The sequence below is a fragment of the Lonchura striata genome, chromosome 1 (assembly GCF_046129695.1).
Source record: "Lonchura striata isolate bLonStr1 chromosome 1, bLonStr1.mat, whole genome shotgun sequence".
NCBI classification, from domain to species: domain Eukaryota; kingdom Metazoa; phylum Chordata; class Aves; order Passeriformes; family Estrildidae; genus Lonchura; species Lonchura striata.
The window spans coordinates 112,888,362-112,911,256 of NC_134603.1; the positions used below are offsets into that span (position 1 = coordinate 112,888,362).

Sequence of the window (22,895 nt, forward strand, 5' to 3'; positions counted from 1 at the left end):
GAAAGAGGCACAAGGAAGTCAGAATAAAAATTCCTGCTCACATTGAAAAAAATACTAGCTGGCTTCAAATCTATGACTACTGCAGAAAGGGGGAAATTCATCCCAACCTGAACCTCATTGTGACCCTTCCTGAAACAAGGGAGAGTTTACAGGAGCAGAGAAAACCATGGCTTTCTGGCTGCCATCTCCAAAACCTTGTTACGTGAGAAAAGAGATCCCTAAAGGGGAAAGAGGCCCTGACAAACTCTTGCCCTACTCCTAGTCCTGAAAAATTTCATCTTCTCCAGTCATGAGGAGATAAGAGGGAGAACGATGGCTGTGTTTTGAGACTGAAGTATGCAGCCAAGTTGTATGTTGTCATGGAGATTATATTGAGAAGTGCAAAACAGAGCCAGACCTGAGATTATTAAATCAATGGGAGTTTAGCTGCTGGCCTTCTGAGGAAAGATTCAAGCTCAGTGTTTCATCAAACTAAATGTTGCTTTAAATAGAGTTTGTCCTTAACCAATTTTTTCAATCCAGAGGCAGGTCTGAATTTCCCACCTCTATATAATCTGATCAACCCATAGCACAGCTGCAGCTTTCCAAAAGCCTGGAAAGGTTAAAACTCTTAAAACTCAAATCATAGATGTGAACACATGGGAGTGTGTGTGTGTGTGTGTGTGGGGGGGGGGGGTGTTTTGGTTGAAGGGAGCTTCTGAAGTAGTCCAAAAGGTAAAACCCAGACTAGAGATCCTACTATGGACTTTACACCCACACCTAACCATGCTACCAAACTCTGATATTAGAAAGCCCTGCTTTGGACCAGACCCCTATTCACACCTCTCTGCTCACTACACTGTTGTCTTGTTTCAGAAATGGGTGAAATTTAAGAGAGACTTTGAAAATTTTAAAACTCAGTGCATACCCTGGGAGATGAAGATAAAGGAAGTGGAGAGTAAGTTGAAGTTGCTGTCTGGTGGCAGTGGGACTTTTTCTAAGATATCTTGGTCTTCATACAAACAATGTTCCAGCTTCCTGGTCCACAGTCTCCACTCACTCGGGACATCAGTGCCAAGCAAGGAGCACACACCTCTCCAGGTGTTGCTCTCTCCAGCACTTGTGGGGACTGTTGGGAGGCTCACAGGAAATGTGCTGGGGACACCTGAGGGTAAAGGGTTGCTGAAGACAGTTTAACACTCCTAAATTCCTAACCACAAAATGTCTTCTGTTTCAAGGTCACTTCGGCTCCTCTGTTGCTTCCTACTTTATATTTCTGCGGTGGATGTATGGAGTAAATCTTGTCCTCTTTGGGTTAATATTTGGACTGGTTATAATTCCAGAGGTAAGTGCTTAATTCTCCTTTCAGTAATATCTTGCCCTTTGCTTGACACAAACATAACATTGACAGGACAAATGCCCGATAACAGGCATCACTTTAGAAAAATGAAATGCCTGAGGACAATTATTTACAAAGAGTTACTGACACGGGAGCAGAAGTCGGGTTAATATCAGGAGACATAAAATGCTATCAAAGATCCTGCCCATCCAGCATCTGAAACAGGGGCTCAACAATTTGATTCAAGGCTAGTTTTACATTTTGACAAAAGCGAAGAACATGACATTCCAATCCTAGGCACAAGATTTGGTCTGCACGAGCCACAGGAAATGGATTGTGCTCTGAAAATAATTAAGTACCCTCCATTTTGGGCCCTCTGGGGGGCACAGCCTCTCGGGGAATGGACAATTTCCCAGCACTTTGCCAACTAACACTTGCTTGGGAAATAACCCTTTTTTGTACTTCCAATTCATATGATTCACAAGCAATTGTTTTATTTTTTTTTTTCTATTTCTCACTCTTCTTGGAGAATGAAAAGGATCTCATAGCCAACTTTATATGATCATTTATTGAAAAATTTTTTAATGTAGCCATTACAGCTCTGGCTAAATTACTCAGTGCAGTACTTAAAGGCTGTGCAATCCACAGACAGTGGCATCTGTTCTGTTCAATGCAGAATTTTATGGAGCAAAAATGCACTGCAGAATGTCTCCTGAGGACCGTGCTTTTGTTCTCCTTAATGTGCTTGCTCACACTATGGAAAGGGAAAGCTCAGTTTCCCCCCAGGACGAAGAGACATAACCATTAGCACTGAACAATACAAATGTGTTTGGTTAGGAACTATGCATATGGCAGGAGCTCTCCTCTCTGAAGTGTGCACACTGTTACTCACTGCCTACTGAGCTGTTACGATAGGGAGAGTAGCTGGGCAATAAACATTTAAGCATAAATTATTTTGAGTATAATTAGATAGCCCTAAAAAATAAGTGATAGACGATATACTAGGACCTTTCTAGGCTATGAATGCTAATGAGATATTTTGGTATTGGCAGCAGCCAGCTTGTAAATATAATAATTCTTCATAGCCCTTGGCATTCTCTGTGTGGACTTCTACTGCTGCAAGACCTGCTTTGCATGGTGCCATAAGGACAGGCTGTGCCATGAAAACTATTCTTTGCATCCTTTTGTCATACATTTTTTTTTTCCCAAACCTAATTGCCCTTTACATCACCTTGAGAATGTCTTTCAATTCAGGACTAAAAAATACAAATTATATTGCAAGCTTGACCCAGTGCTCTTGACTTGTCTCAGAGGACTAGGTCTGCATAAATAGATGAAGTTAATCTCTTTACTGCATTAGATCCATGAAGTTCAAGCAAAGAACTCCTTGCTAAACTAAGGACATTTCAGCTGCGCGTGTTCATTGAGGATACAGTTTCTCCAAAAAATATCTCCTGTGCAATGGATATGTCTAGGGAAAGGGAAGTCCTGTGGTTATTTGAGTGAAACTAATACTAAGGATTAACAATAAATTTAATACTGTACATTAATAAATATACTTAAGACTAAATATTAATAGATATAATTAATACTAAATAATTATAAATTAAATTAATGCTAAGCAGTTTTTAAAAACTGCTGCTCTAGCATTAATAAATAAAATATATATCAAAATCAACAGAAAAGGAAAACCAACCAAAAGTAAACCAAAACAGACTCATTAAGGGAAAAAAACTATTAAAAATTCTTTGGTGTTTTATAGCATACATGTGTCACTGTTATTAATGTTCTCCAGGTCCTGATGGGAATGCCATATGGGAGTTTGCCAAGGAAAACTGTACCCCGGGCTGAACAAGCAACAGCTATGGATTTTTCAGTTCTTTGGGATTTTGAGGTAAGTACACAAGTGTTAATCATAACAGATCATTTGAATACCTCCTAAAGCCTCTCAGAAGTTAGTGGTGCTAAAAGGATGATTTTGTTCCAAGACAAACCAGCGGAGATGGTTTCTTCCAGAAGAAGTCCGGAAAACCTTTTCTTGCAACAAAATATTTGTGGATGCTGAGATTTCTGGCCAAAACAGATGTCCATGTGCAGACACCTGCATATGGATTTGAACCGCTTCCATATAGAAATGTGCTGCCTGGCACACATCACATGTGTGTAGACACAAAAGCCATTTTGCTTCCAACTGGAAAGGCAGCAAGCACCCAGGTGAGAGGCTGGAGCTGCTCCAAAACAGGCAGCCAGACAGAGACTTCAAGCTGCAGACCCCCTTCACAAGCAGGAAGCACCTTGCCAGACTACTAAAAGTGATTGGGAAGAGGGTTGTTCCCCATGTCCATGCCCTCCCTGTTTCCCTGAAATATTTACATAAGCCTGAAGCGCAAACCAAAGTTTAGGACTTGCATCCAAAGGAAAATCCCAAGTTTCCAGCCATCTCTGGGTGCTTGTCTGCAATACCAATTCACCTCCCACCCCAGTTACTTTGAAAATTTAAGCCAAAGGGATTAAGTGCTTTTAGGTGACAGCCCAAGAAAAGGTATATGCAGGGGGTGAAGACTTTGGGATGTAACCAGTGGCTTGGGATCTGACTTTCAGAATAGTTACTTCTGGAAATATTTTTTCAGTGCTTGTCAGCACTGGCCCACATGCTACAAGCATGGAACCACAGGCTACAGTCCTTCTGTAATAAACCCCTTTGCAATTTCCTTAGCTTAAAAAAAAAAAAAAAAAAAAGAAAAAACCAACCAACCAAATAAAAAACAACCAACCAACCAAAAAAACCAAAAAGCTACTTTGTTGTAAACCAGATAATTTAAACTAATCTATTAATAAGTCTTCTAATAGCAGTGTCGAGGAACTTGCCAAGGCCAGACCTTCATTTACCCCCATAATCTGCTGAGGATCCTTTCAACTCTTCCTCTTCCTGCACTTTTCCTCACTGCTAGAATCCAGAATTCAGAGGTGAATTAGGGACATTTTTAATAGCAGTGTAAGGAATAAAAAACTCATTTAAGCAGTGCACTGTAAAAATACAAGAGGTAGCATTTAAACTCATTAAGCCAGAAGAATAAAAAGCAAAATAAAACCTCAAAACAAACAAACAAAAAACTCTGAAGGAGTGTTGATTGATTAAATGCAGCTGCTGATTTTCTCTGGGAGACCATAAGTAACAGACCTATCAGTAAGGAAACTTGTCTCTGGATGAGGCTGTATGCTCCCAGGAAATGCTTACTCCCATGACCTGCCAGTCTCCTGCTGTCACTGAGGTGCTGGTCCTCTGAACCCCTCTGCTGTACAGGTCCCCAACCAGTGCCCACTCCCTTCCCATCTGACATCAGGGAGCGATCATTTAAGCTCAAGAAACATCTCCAACTACAGGGCAACACAGTACACCAACACCCTCTGCAGCCAGGAGATGTCAAATTAAGCTCTGTGCAGAGGTTTGCCCTTTGGAAATGAATAGAAGCTTATTCCAGCATGCTCCACAGGAGAGGTGCAGGGCAGAAATATAAATCAGACTAGGCATAAATGAAGAGTCAATACCATTACCCTGAAAAATACCTTTCAGGAGAGAGGAGCTGGGGAAATGTATGCTTTGGCAGGAAGGAGGTCAAATCATGGATTTCTAGAGGAGTAGAAAGGAATAAATCTCACTTGGACACCAGGCACCGTGTCTCACAAATGGAGCTTAAAGAACATACTGGATGATGTGAGCAGAGAAACTCATTTTTCAGTCCCTGGCATCTGATGAATCAAGAAGACAAAGGTTTGGAATTACATCTTGAGAAGCAAACTTCCCTAGTGCCTTCCAGGGACATTATATCTTACAAGGCTTTCTTCCACCAGCCCTCCTCAGCAGACATTGTGTGTAACAGGCTACGAGCCCCGGGCAGCCGTGCTGTGGTGTGCCAGCCACGGGCTTGCTGCACTGGCAGAAACACACACACACAGTGGTCCAGGACTTGTGGCACAGCGCTTTGTGCAGGGCAAAAATGCAGCTTCCATGGTACCTGGGGGTACCAAAGCTTTTTTATTAGGTTAGGGATAAAAAGTCAAGAGTTTTTGGGGGAGCTCAGTTTGATTGATCAAGTAGTCAAACGCTGGAATAAAGGCCCAGAAAGGTTGTGGGAGCTCTGTCCTTGTGGATTGTCAAAGCTCAGCTGGACACATAGCCCTGACCCACAACACTTCCTTTTGCAATTGGCTCTGCTTTGAGCAGGGGGCTTGGCTAGACAGCCTCCACAAGCCCCTTTACTTGTAAACCCTTCAATGTCTCCAGACAAGATCCATTACTCACGCTCTGATACAACTTCAAGTTATGTCCTTTCAAAGGCTTGATCAGAGGGGAGCTTGCTCAACTATCATGGCCAGACTGATTAAGTACACTTAACTTAGAAGCTGGAAGACAAGGGGCAAAAAATAGGGAAGTACAATGTGCAATGATACACATCAACTTGGATGAGATATGACAGAAAACCAGGGAGAGATTGCTAATGTGAATTAGGTGATCTGCACGCTCGTTGAATACCTAACAGATTGCACAGCAAAAAATAGATCTGCTTGAGACAACATGGCTAATATTGTGTCTGAGCTCTGATTTCCACAAGAAAGTAATGCTTTGATTTCACTCTTTAGTTATATCTGCTCTGCAGGTGGCAACCAGTAAAATGAGCTAAATCTGCAGGGCACTGAGCATCAGCTGCCTCCTACCTGAAAGGAAAAGTTTCGTATCATGGTAGGAAGGCCCTTTGCTACAGCTTTTATATAAGATCTGAGTGTTTGATTATTGGCTTAGAGAAGCAGGTGGGCTACAGCCACAAAGAGCAATAAGGATGTTTTTCTGGGAGGGATGAAACAGCAATGAATCCACACCAGATGTTAGTTTTAAGCCACTATCCTCTAACATGGTCTCCCTCATCTCACCTCTCTTAGGAAAATAAACTCTTAATAATATGGCTCTCAAAGGTACCAGGGCAGCAAACAGACAAGAATGAGACCCTAAAAACTTTTCCAAGTTAATTTTCCTTGTTTTAAATCTTCAGTTTTCTCTAGAAACCCTTTTCCTGCAGAGAAGAAGCTGCACAGCTTACACAGGATTTCTTTTGCTTTACCTCCAGGGCTACATCAAATACTCAGCGCTCTTTTATGGCTACTACAACAACCAGAGGACAATTGGCTGGTTGAAATACAGGCTGCCAATGGCATATTTCATGGTTGGGATCAGCGTTTTTGGCTATAGCCTGATGGTTGTCATAAGATCGTAAGTGCAGCCGACATAGTGCCCTCTGCAAAATCCACCCAGATGTGTCTCATGGCTGGGTTCCCCTCCCTGGGCATCCAGACCTGGTCCAGCCTTGGCTGGATGGCTGGGGGAATATGGGGAAAGAGGTGTGTGTGCCTGCTGTTTTCATGCACTCGGCCTCCCCATCCACCACGCTGGACCTGGGAGCTCCCCTGCCTCTTCTATGTACTCATGTGCACTATTCTGAACACTTCCTTACTCCAGATTTCTTTAACCCTTCCTCAGCATTACTACAGGGCCACCAAACAGGTAGATTTTGTAAATGAAGAAGGATTTTACTTGCAGTAAATTTCAAAGGTTCCTTTTGCATGCTTTTATTGCAAAATAAACATCCTTGGAAGACTACATGGGTCCCACAGACAGTGCAGGTGTTACAGACAAGAGCCAAGTGCTACCAGACTGTATTTGTTGAGTCCCTAAACAAATCAGTGGAGTTTAAAAGTGGCCACAATTTCTGTGTCTCTTGTGCACTGTCCCCAGCCTCAGTGAGGCTCCCACAGCATCTTCAGGGCACTGAGGATGCAGACAAAGCACTTGTCAGTGCTGTAATGGTCTCTGCAAAGTTAAAAATAAAAAAATAAGCCCCTCTATCTCTGCCTGAAGGACATGCCATGAAAAGTTCTTCCTTTCTTTGGAAGAAAGGATAAGCCCATGGATTTGTATCACTTCCTGAAACAAGCCATATTGCTGTTCAGCAGAAAGAGCTCCTTGAGCCTTTGGCTGGAGTGGGACATGGGGATTTGCTGTACATTTGCCATGAAATTGCAGCATCTGTTGTCTTGCCTTCCTTGAGGGACTTGTGCTAGGAACTCTAGGGGGACTTACAGAAGGATTGCAGGGATCAAATAATAGAGAAGAAACAGCAGAAGCCATATCTGCTCCTACGCTGATTAACAAGAATAATCCTTTCTCTCTCTCTGCATGACTTCCTGCAAGCCCTTTGGCTCCAGCATTGTACAGCAAGTGAAGTTTCACTAAACCTTTGTGCTGCAGTGGGTATTGGATGGGACATGGGGGTTTTGACTAAATTTAACTAACTAAAAGTAGCCATAACCATATACTGCAGCCTGGGACTCAGAAGCACTGTAAAAATATTTTCTTCAGGCACCACCTGGACAAAACAATCCTTAATCTAATTAATCATCTATGCTAGATTTTCTCATTATTTTTAATAAAAAGCCTGTGTAGACCTGATGGTTGACAGTTCAGTCCTCCTCAGACCTAAAGTCCAATGGCACATTTTAATCATTCCCAAGCCCCAAGAATGGTTGCCCCACTCCATCTTACCCAAGCCTTCTGAAGCTGAAGGCTCTGTGTTGGCTCTGTGGGACACTGCCTGACCTTGTCACTGCACACATCCTTACGCAGGATGGCTCGCAATGCCAACGAAAGCACGGCAGATGGGGATGATGACAACTTCATTTTCAGCTGGAAAATGTTCACCAGCTGGGACTACCTCATTGGCAACCCAGAGACAGCAGACAACAAGTTTGCATCCATCACCACCAGCTTCAAGGTAAAGCTAACTGTCCTCTGCCTGCTCCTGGAGACTACCAGTGGCAGATACTTAAAAGAGAAATCTGGATACCTACTCAGCATCTCTCCAAAGGAACACTGCATGGTTCTGATCCATGCTAGCTCCAGCTTCTGTGACATGCTTCCCATAACTCCTTTTTTTTGGCCTTTAAAAGAATTTGTATTAATTTAGAGTGCAGTTCCCCTGGGATATCTCAAGCTCTTTGCCATTTGATATCTTTCAGTCAAACCAGGATGCCTCTATGGAGCTTAGTTTGAATTTAACCAAAACTACCAAGTAGTATGTAGCCAAAATAGAAGATTGCGTTTCATAGAGTGATGCTGCCTCATGCTTGGCAGTGCAAGATATCCACCCCAATTTCTTAAGCACCCCTCCCGTTTTTTTCAGGAGTCTATTGTAGATGAGCAAGAAAGCAACAAGGATGAGAATATCCACCTGAGGAGGTTCCTGCGGGTTTTGGCCAATGTCCTCATCATATGCTGCTTGTGTGGGAGTGGCTACCTCATTTATTTTGTGGTCAAACGCTCCCAGACATTTTCCAAAATGCAAAATGTTGGGTGGTATGAAAGAAATGAGGTAAGGAAACTTTGCTTCCAGTTTTCTGCTAGGGTAATTTGCTGTGGACATCAGCAAATTAATTACGAGGTTGAGGATAGCATCCAAGGCAGGGAGATTCCCTATCATGACACAGGATTCCCCTTCAGTACCTTTGCACTTGTTGTAGCTGCAATGCACATTGATCTCACTGAAATTTCCCAGGGCAAATTAACAACTCCTGCAGAGAAAGGAAAATACTCTTATAATAAATCACTAGAAAAGTCAATGGCTTTTCAGCACTTCCAAACACCAATCATCATCTTAAGAATCAAGTTGCATAATAATGCTTACAAACTCTGTTGTACTAGAAAACTCCCTGAGTCTAGAAATGTCCATAATCAGACTTAACTCTAAAATCAAATCTTTGTTGTCCACCTTGAATAATGGGAATAAAGTTTTAGAACCTGCAAAAAAAAGAGTCAATTGTCAAAGTTTTCCTTTGTCTGATTTTGGAATGAGAAGTTCAAATCTTTAAGCTCTTCACATAGAGCAAAAAATATTTCAACCTATGGAAAGGTTTAATTTCAATGTCTGTTACATTATTATGTATTTATATATTAAAGCCAAATTAAATTCAAAGCCATGCATTTTTGAAATTCCTTCAAAAAACTTTAGAAAAACAGCACTTGCTTATAAAATGCTTTGATTTATCACTATAGATTTTTCCCAAAGAAAAAAAATCTTACAAAAAAGGTTTAATGTCTGACCCTTTCCTGGTGATAAAGTGAGATCTGAATAAACACAGTGCTGGGTACTGTTACTTCTTCTGGAAAAAAAAGCAGAAAGAGGAGTCAGAGACTGCCTGAACCTATATAGATATAGGTCATGGGCCTGTAGGGCTATAAAAATATTTAAAGCCTGTAAGTCACACCTGAGCTAACCTTGATTGGCCAATGACCTCATTGACCACAGTACAACTTATTATCTGGCATGATAAAAAGAAACAAAGATACCACTGGGACCACTTTCTTGAGCTGCAAAACTGAGATCTTGGCATGCTTCCGTTCAAGTCTGTAAATGCCTTCTGCAAAAGCAAAGGTGCTGAACGTGGAAAATAAACATTAGCATTGACTAATTATCTTTAGGCACACAAGCCAAATCTTGCGCTTCCTCTGAAACCAAAATAAGAACCTTGGAGCTGATGCAAGCAATACTGCAAGGTACTTGAAGAACCTAAATATTCATGAGTATGGACTGACTGGGAGCAAATTCTTTGGAGCTCATCCCTTTGAGATAAGAGCAAAAATGCTCCTGCAAGAGCAAGTTGTGCAACCTGAGCCTAAAGTCTGACTCTGTGCCGCCTGCACGCTAAGCAAAGCCAGAAGCTGAGTTTGCTTTGACTCCTTCCCCTTTATAAATCCTTCAGAAATATACAACCAGTTGCCAGCAGCTACCACTCTGCTCCAAGTAAGATAGTCACTGTTGTTACTATTAGCAGTTATCTCATTTTCCTCATGTGGCAGGTTGAAATTGTGATGTCCTTGCTGGGCATGTTTTGCCCTCCACTGTTTGAAACCATCGCTGCACTAGAAAATTACCATCCCCGCATTGGGCTGAAATGGCAGCTGGGGCGGATCTTTGCACTCTTCCTGGGGAACCTCTACACATTTTTGTTGGCCTTGATGGATGATGTCAACGAAAAAGTAAGAGCTGAGCCAAAAAGCCATGGTCAAATAGCATTTCCCAGAGCTGAGGGTGAACATACTCTGTCCCCACAGCCAGCAGGGACAATCACCCCTTTTGCAGCAGGTGCTTGCTCTGTCCCTAATCCTCTTGAGCAGTGCCCCAGGGAGACTCACCAAGCAGAGTCTCTGGCTTCTCTTTACCGCCCTGAAAAGACTGTAGTTATTATCTTCTTATAATCACAGCATGTTAGGGTATTTTTTTTTTTTCTCCCTCTGACACTGTTTGCTATTTCTATTACTGCAGACCCTGAGGACAGAGTTTATAATCCTCTTCCCCTGCCTCCCCTCTTTAACATTATCCTAGTAGTATGTTGTGGCTAGATAACTGCAGAAAAGGATAAACGTCTAACTTATCCACAGAAAAAATTACTCTGTTTTAAACTGAGGAGAATTAGAAGAACCAGGGTGGTTTGCTCTGCCCTGAAAAATTATGAATCATGCAAAGGAAGAGGACTAAGCAAAGGCTACATCTGCATGCAGGAGTCTTGAAGGAAGTCTGACTCCTCTATGTGCAGGGTACATATTACTTGTTCCCCAAAAACTTATGGAGCCTTGACCCACTCTCAGCTGCTGCTCCCCTGCTCCAGGCAAAAGAGGATTTTCTGTGCTATTGCCAGCACTGTAACTCCATTGTGAAAAGATGTTTATACAAGGGGTGGTAACTGCTAAGGAGGAGGGAGGAACTCAGTGCCTTGGATTTCTTCAAACACCTCCATGTTTTCTATTTTCTGATAGTTTTGTCTTGGTGGGGGGGTGTGGGGGTGTCTGTTCATTGCAGCTGGCGGAAGAGGATGTGGTAAAAAACATCACGCACTGGACACTGCTTGGTCACCACAACTCATCTGCAGGGAATGACAGCTCTGTCACCCCACCTCCCCTTGACCCTGCAGATGTGCCCAGGGGACCCTGCTGGGAGACAACTGTCGGCATTGTAAGAAATCCATTATGTAGCAAGTCTCTGTGTTTATTTGGGATGATCCACTTTTATTTTTCCCATTGATGGGAAAACATCCAGGCTTGAAGTTTTCCTCACAAACAGCAGCTCTTTCCCCCACTCTCATACAGCATCACCAAGGCAATACAAGCCCTTGGCCATGGTTCTCAGGTCACGGTGGTGAAATCCTCAGCTGGAACCAGGGCATGCACAGCTCTGAGGCACTGGCTGTGAAGAGCACAAAAGGCCAGGCAGTCTGCAGCCATGAGTGCACCATGTTCTTGTTCAGATCATGACTGTGCCTTTGAAGCAAACCTCTCTTCTCCATTTAGTGTTGCACTTGTTCCAGAGAGGCTTTGGTGCAGGCGTAAAACCCAACCAGAGGACACACCTCTGGGGAACTCCTGACGTGTCCCAATCCATAATACAGCATGAGGCCATGGGATTAAAGCAGAAATCAGGCAAAAGTAACCCCCTTGAAAGGCAGGCAGGGTTGCCTTCAAGTCCTCAGAGTTTCACCACACAAATTCACCCTGCAACATTTACCTTGCACCAAAAAGATCTGCAGCCAGACTATGCACAACTTAAAAAGTAAAAGCTGTGGTTTACTGGCTGACAGAGAGAGTTAGGGCTTACCAAACTACAAGGCTATGCATTCCTGTGCACACTCAAGGCATCTTCAAAAGCCAAGTGGTACGCAGTCATGTGGGAAAAGACCAGACACTGTCACCCCTCAGAAGGAGCTGATCCTTGGTGCACCTGAGCTGTCATTCAGCAGATCTTTGTTTTTCCCCGCTCATACTTTAAAAACTTTTCTTGAGACTGTCTTTCCTTTTGAATCCTTGGGCCACCAGTTATTTCCACCCTATGAGTCTTCCTTCTGCCTGTAATTTTATCTTCCTTGTCTTGCACATCTCCTTTCTCTACACTTCTGCACAGCTCTTGTTTACAACTGAACAATTTTCTTAGGAGTCCACATAAAAGTTACGTGGCTGAGCCACACCAGAGCTCTGTACAATCAAAACTACTGAGGGCTTGTGTTTATTTTACACCAGCACCACTGCAGCATTAGCATTCTGCTCCCACTGTCTGTGCTGCCTCAGCATGCAGTGCAGTCAATAATGCCAGCAGCAGCTATCAGGTCTAACAGCTATAACAGAGCTCGTAGCTCCTGAGCACAAAGGTGAAGATTAGGCACTGCACAGTGCTTGAAGACAGGCATGGAGTTTGCCTATGGCATGCTTTTCTGAAGATTACTGTCATATAAAGACAAATAGCTTAATAAAAAATATTGTCCTGAATGTGTTACTGAAATTATATGAGTTAAATGGGTTTTTTCCTTCTTTTAAATTGCAGGAGTTTGTGAGGCTCACTGTGTCCGATATCCTGGTGACCTACATAACCATTCTGGTGGGAGATTTCATCCGAGCTTGCTTTGTCAGATTTGTGAATTACTGTTGGTGCTGGGACCTAGAGGCTGGATTTGTAAGTATCTTATAGCCAAGAAGATAAAAGTAATTTAGGGCCATTTGGTCAAACACTACAAATGAATTTGTTTTGAATGCTTCCAGTGGCTGTCTGGTCTTGCTGGATAATTGGTATCCAGTCTGCATAATTTTTTGGGGTCAATCAGCTCCATCCCAGTAAGAACTCTACAAAAAAGCAGTTCTCCTCCCCATCTCAGAAGTTTAAAACATGAAGCTGACTTAAAAAAGAAATAATCCGGTGTTCATTCAGTTGTTACAACTCCAAACCCTTGGGCTCTTCTAGATCCCTTTTCAAAGCCCCAGACCTTCCTGTTCATTGCCTACCCTGCAGGCAGGAATCTGCTTTTCTCACAGCAGTGTCTCCTGGTTGCTCCTGGAAGCTGGTGTTTCTTCTGCTGCAATGGAACAAGGAGCATTGCCTTCCCCTCTCACAGGGGGGAAGGCAATGTGTAACACACGACTCTGGACTCTGGTATTTATAAAGGCTGCATTACCAAAGCAGTCAGTACTGGGACTGCACAAAACACCAATTAAAATAATGGAGGGGTGGAGGGAAGTCCATTGATTCACATGGGAGGAAACAAAACCAGATGGATTCAGACAGAGAAGAAAATACCTTGCAAGGTTACAAGCAGATCAGTGCATCCACTGCCTAGCTGTCGTATTGGGAGGGTTCCCAGGAGTGGTTTGGAGAAGAGCAAAAAAGGAGGGCTTTGGTCAAGGAAGAGGAGGCAGGGCACAACAGGCATTTTGCTGCTCGTGGAGCTCTTTGTGTTTCTTCTGAGGGAGGCAGAGGACATTTCCCAGGGTGGCCTAGAAAGGTCCCCCCAGCAGCCAAGCAGCATGAAATTACGTCCATTGCCTGTGCAAAGATGGTTTGCTGATGGCCAACTAGCTCACCCTAGCCAGGGACACCAGCACAATTTTATATGTGTGTTTTTCTAATGCAGATAATGAGTAAGCTTCTTGTTTAACCCAGCCTTCTCACATAGGAATACTCAAGGCAGAGGATAGCAGATACTGAAAGGTGTCTTTATTTTCATGTGAAGAAGAAGCCAATATTAACTTCTAGCTAAAGATTTCAAACAAAAATGGACCAGAATCAAAAAAAACCCAAAGAAAACAGTGCTTACAGCCATCCCTTCCCAGAGTTGTGAGCAGTTAGCGAAGCAAAAATCTGACTACACTTCCCTTGAATTTTCATCATAAAGCACAAACATCTTCAACTTTATGAATTGCTGACAGTATTAAGTAAATGCAAATGGCATAAAAAACTGACATACCACATAGGATATTCCAAAATTATAAGAACATCACTTACCATTTCTTAGAATGCTGTTTTTTGTATTGTAATTTTAAAAAAGTACTTTTTTTCAAGAAAACATAACATGAAAATCTTTACACAAAGTTTCATCTGCCAAAAATTACCTACATTTTGTGCACACAAAAGTAGATATATATAGAAGAAATAGCTTCATCATAGGCAAATCTAACAAAATAAAAATTTATAATGCAACAAATACTGCCAGTAGATCAGGTCAGCCTGTTCTGGACCTGCCACCATCAGCACCCACATCAGATAGCTAAAATACTGTTTTATATGGAGCAATACGTCAGCTAGCACAGAGTAAAATGCTACCTAATACCCATCAGGTCATATATTCCCTCATATTTCTCTCCCTTTGCCCTGTGTTTCTGTTCTTCAGCAGCTTGGACCCAGGGACACAGAAATAATCCAGCATAGCATTTGCCTTCCAGCTCATAATTATCCCTGCTTCAAGATTCAATATTTTACCAGGGTTGAACTGTAAGTCCATAGCCAGGCACCAGCTGGAGTTTAAACGTGGTCCTGTGCCATGCTCACAGCTGGTGGCAATAAGCAGGGAGAGAGAAACACAGAGCAGCTCTAAGCACCTCCATGTATCTTGCCAGTTTTCAGGAAGCCAAGAGAGAAGCAGCTCCAGTTCTGCTTTCCCCACACTGCTGCTGCTCATTCAAGCAGTGTGCACGCAGCAGGAGCCCTCCCAGGAACCTCTGCTTGCCAGCTCTAAATAAGCATCATGCACCCAGCAGAAAACAATAGCACGTACCTCTAGCAACAGCACACTTTCCTTTCTTTCCCCATACAGCCGTCCTATGCAGAATTTGACATTAGTGGCAACGTTTTGGGTTTGGTTTTCAACCAGGGAATGATTTGGTAAGATATTTCCTTTTTTATGATTTTTCACATTATTTAGAAAACCTGTTAGCGGAGTTAGAAAGCTTCCAAGCCAACTAGATAAGCCTCTAGGTTCTGTTTTTTCTGACTGATTGGCTTTCTGTGCTTAACTATAAAAGTGTCTCTCTCCTCTGGTTACATTCACCTAACATTTCCCGAGGCATCTCCAAGAAATTTTTGTCACAAACTGAAAAATTTTTTTTGCAACCCCTGAGCAGTCTGAGGCCTTGCTGGTCCTCAGAGAGGGAGACCATACCATAACCTGTGCGTGCAGATGACTTCTCTTGTGGGAGCACATGGGTAGCACCTATCAGCCCGCTCAGCCATCGTTTGTGAACACAACTGTCACACACAAACACCTCCTTTTCTGTTCTTGAAAAGAGTAAACCTTCCAGTCTGTCAAAAAAACACCTCCTGTCCTTATCTTTTCCTTTTCAGGATGGGATCCTTTTACGCACCAGGGCTCGTGGGTATAAACGTGCTGCGCTTATTAACCTCCATGTATTTTCAGTGCTGGGCTGTTATGAGTAGCAATGTCCCTCATGCAAGAGTCTTCAAAGCATCCAAGTCTAACAATTTTTACATGGGATTGCTGCTGCTGATCCTCTTCCTCAGCCTCCTGCCTGTGGCTTACACCATCATGTCACTGCCTCCCTCCTTTGACTGTGGACCTTTCAGGTACTATCAAAACACCAAAAAGGATATTTTTGCTCTCTGGTACACAAGAACAAAATTTTCATTTAGTTTTGAGAACAAAATTTTCATATTTTCATGAAGTTAGAAGGACTGGACTCCAGCAGAGATGGTGAAGTGTTTAAATCCTTAGCAATGTGAGGCAAAGGGTCATGTCCAGCTATGGAGTGTAAACAGTCAGCTGGGAGCACTGAAACTGCTCCTGTCTGCTGCTCTTCTCTGCTACATGATTCCCAGTGTTTTCCCAACACACACTGATGAAAGCATCAGAGAACAGCAGGGGTTGACAAGGTGCAGCCCCCAGTAAAAAAAAAAAAAAAAAAAAAAAAAAAAAAAAAACAAAAAAAAAAACACCAAAAAACCCCCCAAACAAACACACTCCAACTGGAGGATCCTAGAGGTTCTTTGGAACATTGAGGAAACAAAATGAGTCCAAAGGATGTATTTTACATGTTGACTTTGGTTGGCAAATAGCAGGAAATGGATAGGGCTGAGCATGTAAATTTGCTGCCTTTTTTTTGGTTCCCCCCCTTCTTTGCTGTTTGGGTTTTTTTAAAATGTTGTGGGGCTTTCTGTTTATTTTAATTAGGACAGAATCAGCACTGCACAAAGCATCCAGTGGACTGGATTAACGTGCCAATAAAGTCTAATTTGACTGAATAATGCCATTTCCTGGGCCTGCTGAATCTGACTCAGCAAGGAGCCAGCTTGGAACAAATTGTTCTTGTAGATGCAATGTTTTAGGTTATCTGCTTGCTGACGGAGAATGACATCAGAAAGCTAAAAGACTCGGGGGAAAGGCAAGAGACCAAAATACCCTCAATTCTCTAACAAGGACAGGTGTCAACGAGTAATGTCAGAAGATCTGACAAGTAACTTGTTGCACACACACTATCATTTGGAGATGACTAATCTGCAATGTGAAAGAGCTATTTCAATTCCCTATCAACCCTTCAAAAGCCACTCAGCCTGATTCAGACCCTTGGCAGCTCGACTGAAAGCTCAGCTCTCCTGAGCTCCGGGCAGTTGATGAGGCTGGGATACTGTTTATCCAAGTTTTCTTTACTGACTCTCATCATCAAGACAGAGTCCAACACCCTCCTGACTGGAATCCTGCAAGCCCCCAGGAGGCACCAAGCCTCAATGGGAGGAATAGCCCTGATAGGGTTGAATTCCCAGAACCAGAGATGCTGGGGAGAGAAGAAGGTCAATTACATAATCCAGCCCTTTGCAGATTTGTTCTTCTTTCATACAGAATACTCTCATCTGCTTTATCAATCCTGTTTGAAATTACTCTTTCACTGAGTCTCCTATTAAGCAATAATCACAGCTTGCTATTTTTGTCATTACTTAGAAGCTCTTCAAGTTGGCTCATTATTTCAGAAAGATGGAATTTGCATATGGAAAGTCATCTCTACCATGAAAAGGCCATACTTAACAAGATATTCATCAGAAATATGTGGTTACTGCAGTCTGCAGGGTTTTATCTATTTCAGAGGGATAAATAGTCAGGACTCATAAAGGAGTCAGGCATGGAAATAAACGTATTGACTCCAGAAGCAAGTTGGCCTAGCAAAGATTAATTGTATAATCAGTGAGGAGAGAGAGGGAATGAATGAACAAATAGAAAATTTCAAATAAAGGCATTTTTATACTTCTTTGTGGCCTTCAGCAAGCTGACGTTCATTGAAAGAGAGGTGAAACATGCTGCTTAGTACCATGAGACTATGGGGCATTTTGTCCCTCCAGAAGATATCTGCACTCCTTAACTGGCTGTTTGTCTTTTCAGTGGAAAGAAAAAGATGTATGATGTCATTCAAGAGACCATTGAGCTTGATTTTCCACTTTTTGTTGCCAAGATCTTCAGCTATGTGGCAAATCCAGGACTGATCATACCTGCAATTCTGCTCATGGTGTAAGTTTTCATTGCAATATTACATGCCTGGCTGGGGGGAAGGTTGGAAAAAGAAAATTCTGGTATGTTAGTGAGGTCTAAATACAGGTTCTGCTGAGATAACAGCATGGATTAGAGCAGACACATGCTCCCTATCCCCCCTCCCCATACCTTTGCCTAACCCAATTTCCCAAAATTTAATTACCTGACCCAATTAAACACAACTTTGTGGATGAAATACATTGCTGACAGAGGCCTTGTAGATATCTAAGCTGTCACAGCTTCCATATGAAAAATGTTCTGTAGCCAGCAGGAAATAAATGGACAGTCTCAGCCTGGTGCATTTTGGAGAAGCAATTTCTGTCACAGCTGGTGGTATTTAGAGCACAGCCAAGACAGGGCATTCAAAAATTACATGTTCCAAAAATATGAAGAGTTGTGAGCTTTGTTTGGGTTTGGGGGATTTTACTTTTTCATTTTCCAAATAATACATCTGGTATTTGTTTTAGTGCTGTTTGATCATTTCAGCTTTGAAATCAGACTTAAATCCTCAGCACCTTCAGCAGTACTAGGATTAGTTCTCCTTTTATTTGAAAAGATATTTTTGGCACTGTTCTTGAGGCTTTACAAAACTATCAAAATGAGTAGGAGGGCTGTGGCCAAATTCTGTAGGCAGTTCTGAGCACTTCAGACTAATCAATGGTAGACGGTGAGAGAGTTGGGGAGCCTGTTACATCCAGAGGTTCCTGTTCTGACTCTTTCTGGGGCATCCACACACATTGGAGCTGAGCTGACCCAGCACAGCTACCCTTGGGCACTGTGATGCTTCATCCTGCGTAGCTACAGTGAAGGTAATGCCATTGAATTATATCAAATACAAATTCCATACAAAGTTTCTTAAATAAACAACCCGAGAAAAATCCTAATTAAACTGAAAATGACATGTCAGCCCTCTACCTGCCTCAAGCTACTTGCTCATTTTAACCTAAAAAGGATGATCAGGTAGTGTAAGTTGTTCAGGCAGATCCTACACCTGTACAGATCAGATCAGGTCTGTGCAGAAGACAAGAATTCTCACACCACATCCCTAGCATGGCCAAGCATATTTAATTAGAAACTCTGTTCCTCTGGGCTTCACAGTAGCACTGGCAGGTGCTACTGCAAACACAAAATGAAGACTGAAGAACACCCCAAATGGGCCACCTTTACAAAAGGGCTGCAGACCAGGTTTCTGAGGCTTTCACACAACCCTCAAAAAAGCTGATGAGAAAGAGTAATACCTTTGAAAATAATGTGGCTTTTGCAGTGACAATCTCCTGCCCTTTCCTCCACTGACGGCTGGGTAAATTAACCACACAAATTCCATTTATTTGTTGAAGAGACACCTTTTATCACACCTTCCCAGTGCTGGCTATTCCCACACCGCAGCTTTACCATTAGTCCAACTCCCCTTGAGACACAGTTTTGTCTCTGCTCTGATTCCCCTCTTAGAACTGAGATACCTTATGTCCATTTAACCTAAAACGTCTCCATTTTCCACCCAGATACACTACCTGTATGTATTACATACTTGTGATTTCCAGCTGTTCAGTTCCCAAGAGAGTCACAGCCCTAAAGAAGAGGCTTCCCCCATGGTGCCTGGACCAGTCTGACCTACAGTCCCTTGGCAGTAGCTCTCACATGCCCTGAGAGCACTGAGTGCCTTGCAGAGGCACTGCTTGTTATCTACATGCTCACCTTGCCTGTGATAATCCCAGACAATAAGATCACAGTGAACAAACAAGGTTGTTTCTTAAGGCTTTGGCCCTTTTCTCTTCTCCTCTTCAGTCAAGTGCCCAATTTCCTGCCTTGTCTCCACAAATCTTCAGCTTCTGCTGTGGTGCTGACAGTCAGACAGGGTTAAGCTGGAGCTTGTCCGTATGATGAACCCCATCCAGTTTTCAAAGGGACTGAAACCAGGGAAATGCAAAAGCTTCATTTAGTCCTGATGAACATAGAGCCAGAAGCCCTCAAATCAGCAGGCAAGGCAACCTGCAATCCAGCCTAACTAAAAATAGCCTCTACAAAGAGCAACAGGTGGATCATAAATGGATGGTCTGTTGATTTTGATTGCAGTCTCTCAAAAAATGTGTTTTCCACTTACTATGGACAGAACTAAGTACATGACTAAGAACATGACAACCCCTTCTCTTTTATCCAGGTACAATCCAAAATGCATCTTCTATTTATTTTGGTTCTTAGCTCCTGGTTCCAATCAATGATGGGGTTCAGTGAGTGACATGGGCATCAAGCTTACTGTCCTGCTTTTAACTGCCCAAGGACAAGGGAAATAGGAAATACAGAGAAAGAAGAATGAAAGATATTGTGCCCACAGGCAAATAACTTAATCTCACTCAGGTTGAGAGTAGGATTTCAAGCTGTGGCCTGAAGAGCTTCCTGGCAGAAGATAGAAGCATTTTACTGTATCAAGAAGGGGGAAAAACTAAAATTCCTCTACAGGCTAAAAAAGGACAGTGATCCACACTCTCCCCAGAACTGGGGAAGCAATACATCAGAGAAGAGGGGTGCTAGGGTGTCATGGTTTAAACCCATATGGAGATTAGGCACTACCTGGCTACCTGTTCAACCTCTTCTCTCTCTCTCTCTCTCCAATCCTGGCTGAATGAGGAGGAGAATCAAAGAAAAACTTGTAGATTGAGATAAGAGTAATTCAATACTCAAAATCAAAATAAAATATAGTAATAATGGTAAATGATAATAATAATAAAAAGGGAAAAATAAGTGACACACAATACAGTTGCTCACCACTCAGACTCCCCTTCCCAAAAGCACACTGGCCCCTGTTAATGGTGAACCCCTTATTTATACACCAGGTATGACATTCTGTGGTGTGGAATATCCCTTTGGTCAGTTCAGGTCACCTGTCCCACCTATGCCCCCCTCCCAGTTTCTTTTGTGTACCTCCTCACTGACAGAGTGTGAGACAAAAAACAAAGGTCCTTGCTCAACTTAGGATAAACAAGAATTAGCAAAACGAAAACATCAGTGTGTTATCAACACCATTCTTATTCACAGCCCTGATTACAAAGTACTATTTTCTAGACAATGAGCTTGATAACATAGAATAAATAAAACTATCACACCTTTACAGAAGAACAAAAAGAAAAAACAATTTCCAAGACAGAGAGCCCAGATCACCAAGTTTTGTGTTAATGTTAGGCAAAAGGAAGAAAATGTATTTTCCTTAAACACTCCCCTGTAAAAAGCCTCAAGAAAGGCAATCCTAAGCAAAACTTCCTGATCTTCCATGTGGAAACCCACATGTCAGTGTATGGTGCCTTGCTGGGCTTAGGGTCAGGCATTTAGTTGATGAAATCCTTGAATCTGATTTGAGGTTGGTGAACCTGGGCTGGAGCAATACACACACGTTATGAACTGTCAGGAAACCATTTTTCTTTCCCTACCTTTGTTTTCCTTCTGTAAGAGAATTTTCTACTTTATTAAAAAAAAAAAAAAAAAACCAAACACAAACAACTATAGCAGTGAACTGAATGTCAGGTACTTTTCCTGGAAATGGCATGGAGTCACTGAGTAGAGGTTATAATTTAGAAAAACAAAGGCACTCCACAAAAGCAGGAGGGGACATTTTTTTTACTACCAAAATATTACTGGCTGGTGAGTGTCAGAGGTGGTAAGACAGACCCAGACACTTTGGCATGTTTTAAAGCACAGCCTCCCTGTGTGCCAGAGGCTGGCAGCCAACATGCCCTCTCCCATCTCCACTTGCCTTTCAGTTCCCTCCAGCTTGGCTCAGTGTTCCCCTGGCTTTGGAGTGCCCTTTTTGGAGAAGAGAGGATCAAAACAAAAGACCATGGCCCTTCTCCAACCTGCCTTCTGCTTGCCCTCAAGGGCCCCGTCCAGGGATGCAGCTGGTCCTGGAAAAGGGGGAAGGAGGACTGTTCCTGGAGCACTGCTTTTTGGGAGAGGTGTCAAGGCCCTATTCTACCACTGTTTCCCTGATTTTCCAGTTTTTCCTAAGGTCCCTGTGTTACCTGGTGGCAAGTTCCATCTCGAGGCTGGTGCCTGGTTTCCCCAGTGCTGGTGCAAAGGAAGCAGAGAGATCCCATGAACAGCCAAGGTGGAGGCATGAGGGCAGGCTGGTCATTTTTCTTCTCTTTGAGGAGAACTGAACTTTGGATGCCCTCAGCCTGTCTTGGCTAACCTGCCATAGGCAGCCCAACTTTTTCCTAAACTTTGAGGTTCTAAAAAAAGTTTGGAGACAACTGATGGGAAAATTAGGAATTAGAAGGTAGGCAAAAAATTACATGCTCCTTCCTTGTGAAACTTTATCTTTCCCATTCCAATCACTACAGCAACATGTTTTCTTTTCTAGCCTCACCATTTATTACCTGAATGCTGTGTCTAAAGCATATCAGCGTGCCAACGCAGAGCTGAAGAAGAAAATGCAAATGGTAAGTACTGATCTGGCAAAACCACCTCTGAAATACCATGCACCTAAACTTTGGTGACACAAGAAGATGACGTACTTCATGCTTGTTCAGTCCCCTCTGATGGCATTTAATGTCTAGCTGTGCAGAGTGGTCACATCCCATAATAGCCTGCTATTTCATACATCAGAACTACAGTTGGCTTTCCTATAAACTGTGCTTTTCATCTCCAGAAGTAAGTTACTTCGAAGTTCAGACAATGGTTTGGTGTCTGAGATTTCCCAGGAACAATGATAAGCCCATGGAAACCACAGCCATTTTACTGGCGCAAGACAGGATCCAAGCCAAGGAAGCAGTGCCACATAAAGCAAAACATCACATAAAGCAGAGATTGGTGCAACAGTAAAAGTGAGGATGTGAGCACTGAAAAATAGGACTCCATAAATTACATTCAAATGTTCAAATTCAGAATTAATCACTCGGCTTAAAGGAAGTATGTTGGTGCAAAGGGCACCCTCAAGTACTGCAGGAGGTGAACCAGTGCTACAGCACGCTCACTTTTTGGGGCACACCATTTCATGCTGCACAACCTGGCTGGGATCAGGGCTAAAGTGATCACAAAGCAGGACTCAGCCCTATCCAAAAGTACAGATTCCAGTTACTATCCAGAAGAAAACCCTTTTGCAGCCCTAAATGTATGCAAGTAAAGCCAAAGCCAGCCCTACAGCCCATCCCTCTGCTGCTGCACCCTCTTCCTCTGGCATTTATCCCTGACA

The 22,895-nt window shown here is 42.7% G+C and overlaps 1 protein-coding gene across 1 annotated transcript in view; it reads left to right on the plus strand.

The window, feature by feature from the left end:
• TMC2 (transmembrane channel like 2) overlaps positions 1-22,895 on the plus strand; it is a 30,778-nt gene that overhangs the window by 5,990 nt on the left and 1,893 nt on the right. Inside the window, exons 6-18 of the mRNA XM_031503722.2 lie at positions 856-937; positions 1,218-1,324; positions 3,114-3,212; positions 6,442-6,584; positions 7,995-8,142; positions 8,551-8,739; positions 10,224-10,403; positions 11,224-11,376; positions 12,736-12,864; positions 14,996-15,063; positions 15,523-15,762; positions 17,567-17,692; positions 22,065-22,143. Of these exons, the coding sequence (XP_031359582.2) occupies positions 856-937; positions 1,218-1,324; positions 3,114-3,212; positions 6,442-6,584; positions 7,995-8,142; positions 8,551-8,739; positions 10,224-10,403; positions 11,224-11,376; positions 12,736-12,864; positions 14,996-15,063; positions 15,523-15,762; positions 17,567-17,692; positions 22,065-22,143 (1,743 nt within the window). The remainder of the gene's footprint in view (positions 1-855; positions 938-1,217; positions 1,325-3,113; positions 3,213-6,441; positions 6,585-7,994; positions 8,143-8,550; positions 8,740-10,223; positions 10,404-11,223; positions 11,377-12,735; positions 12,865-14,995; positions 15,064-15,522; positions 15,763-17,566; positions 17,693-22,064; positions 22,144-22,895) is intronic.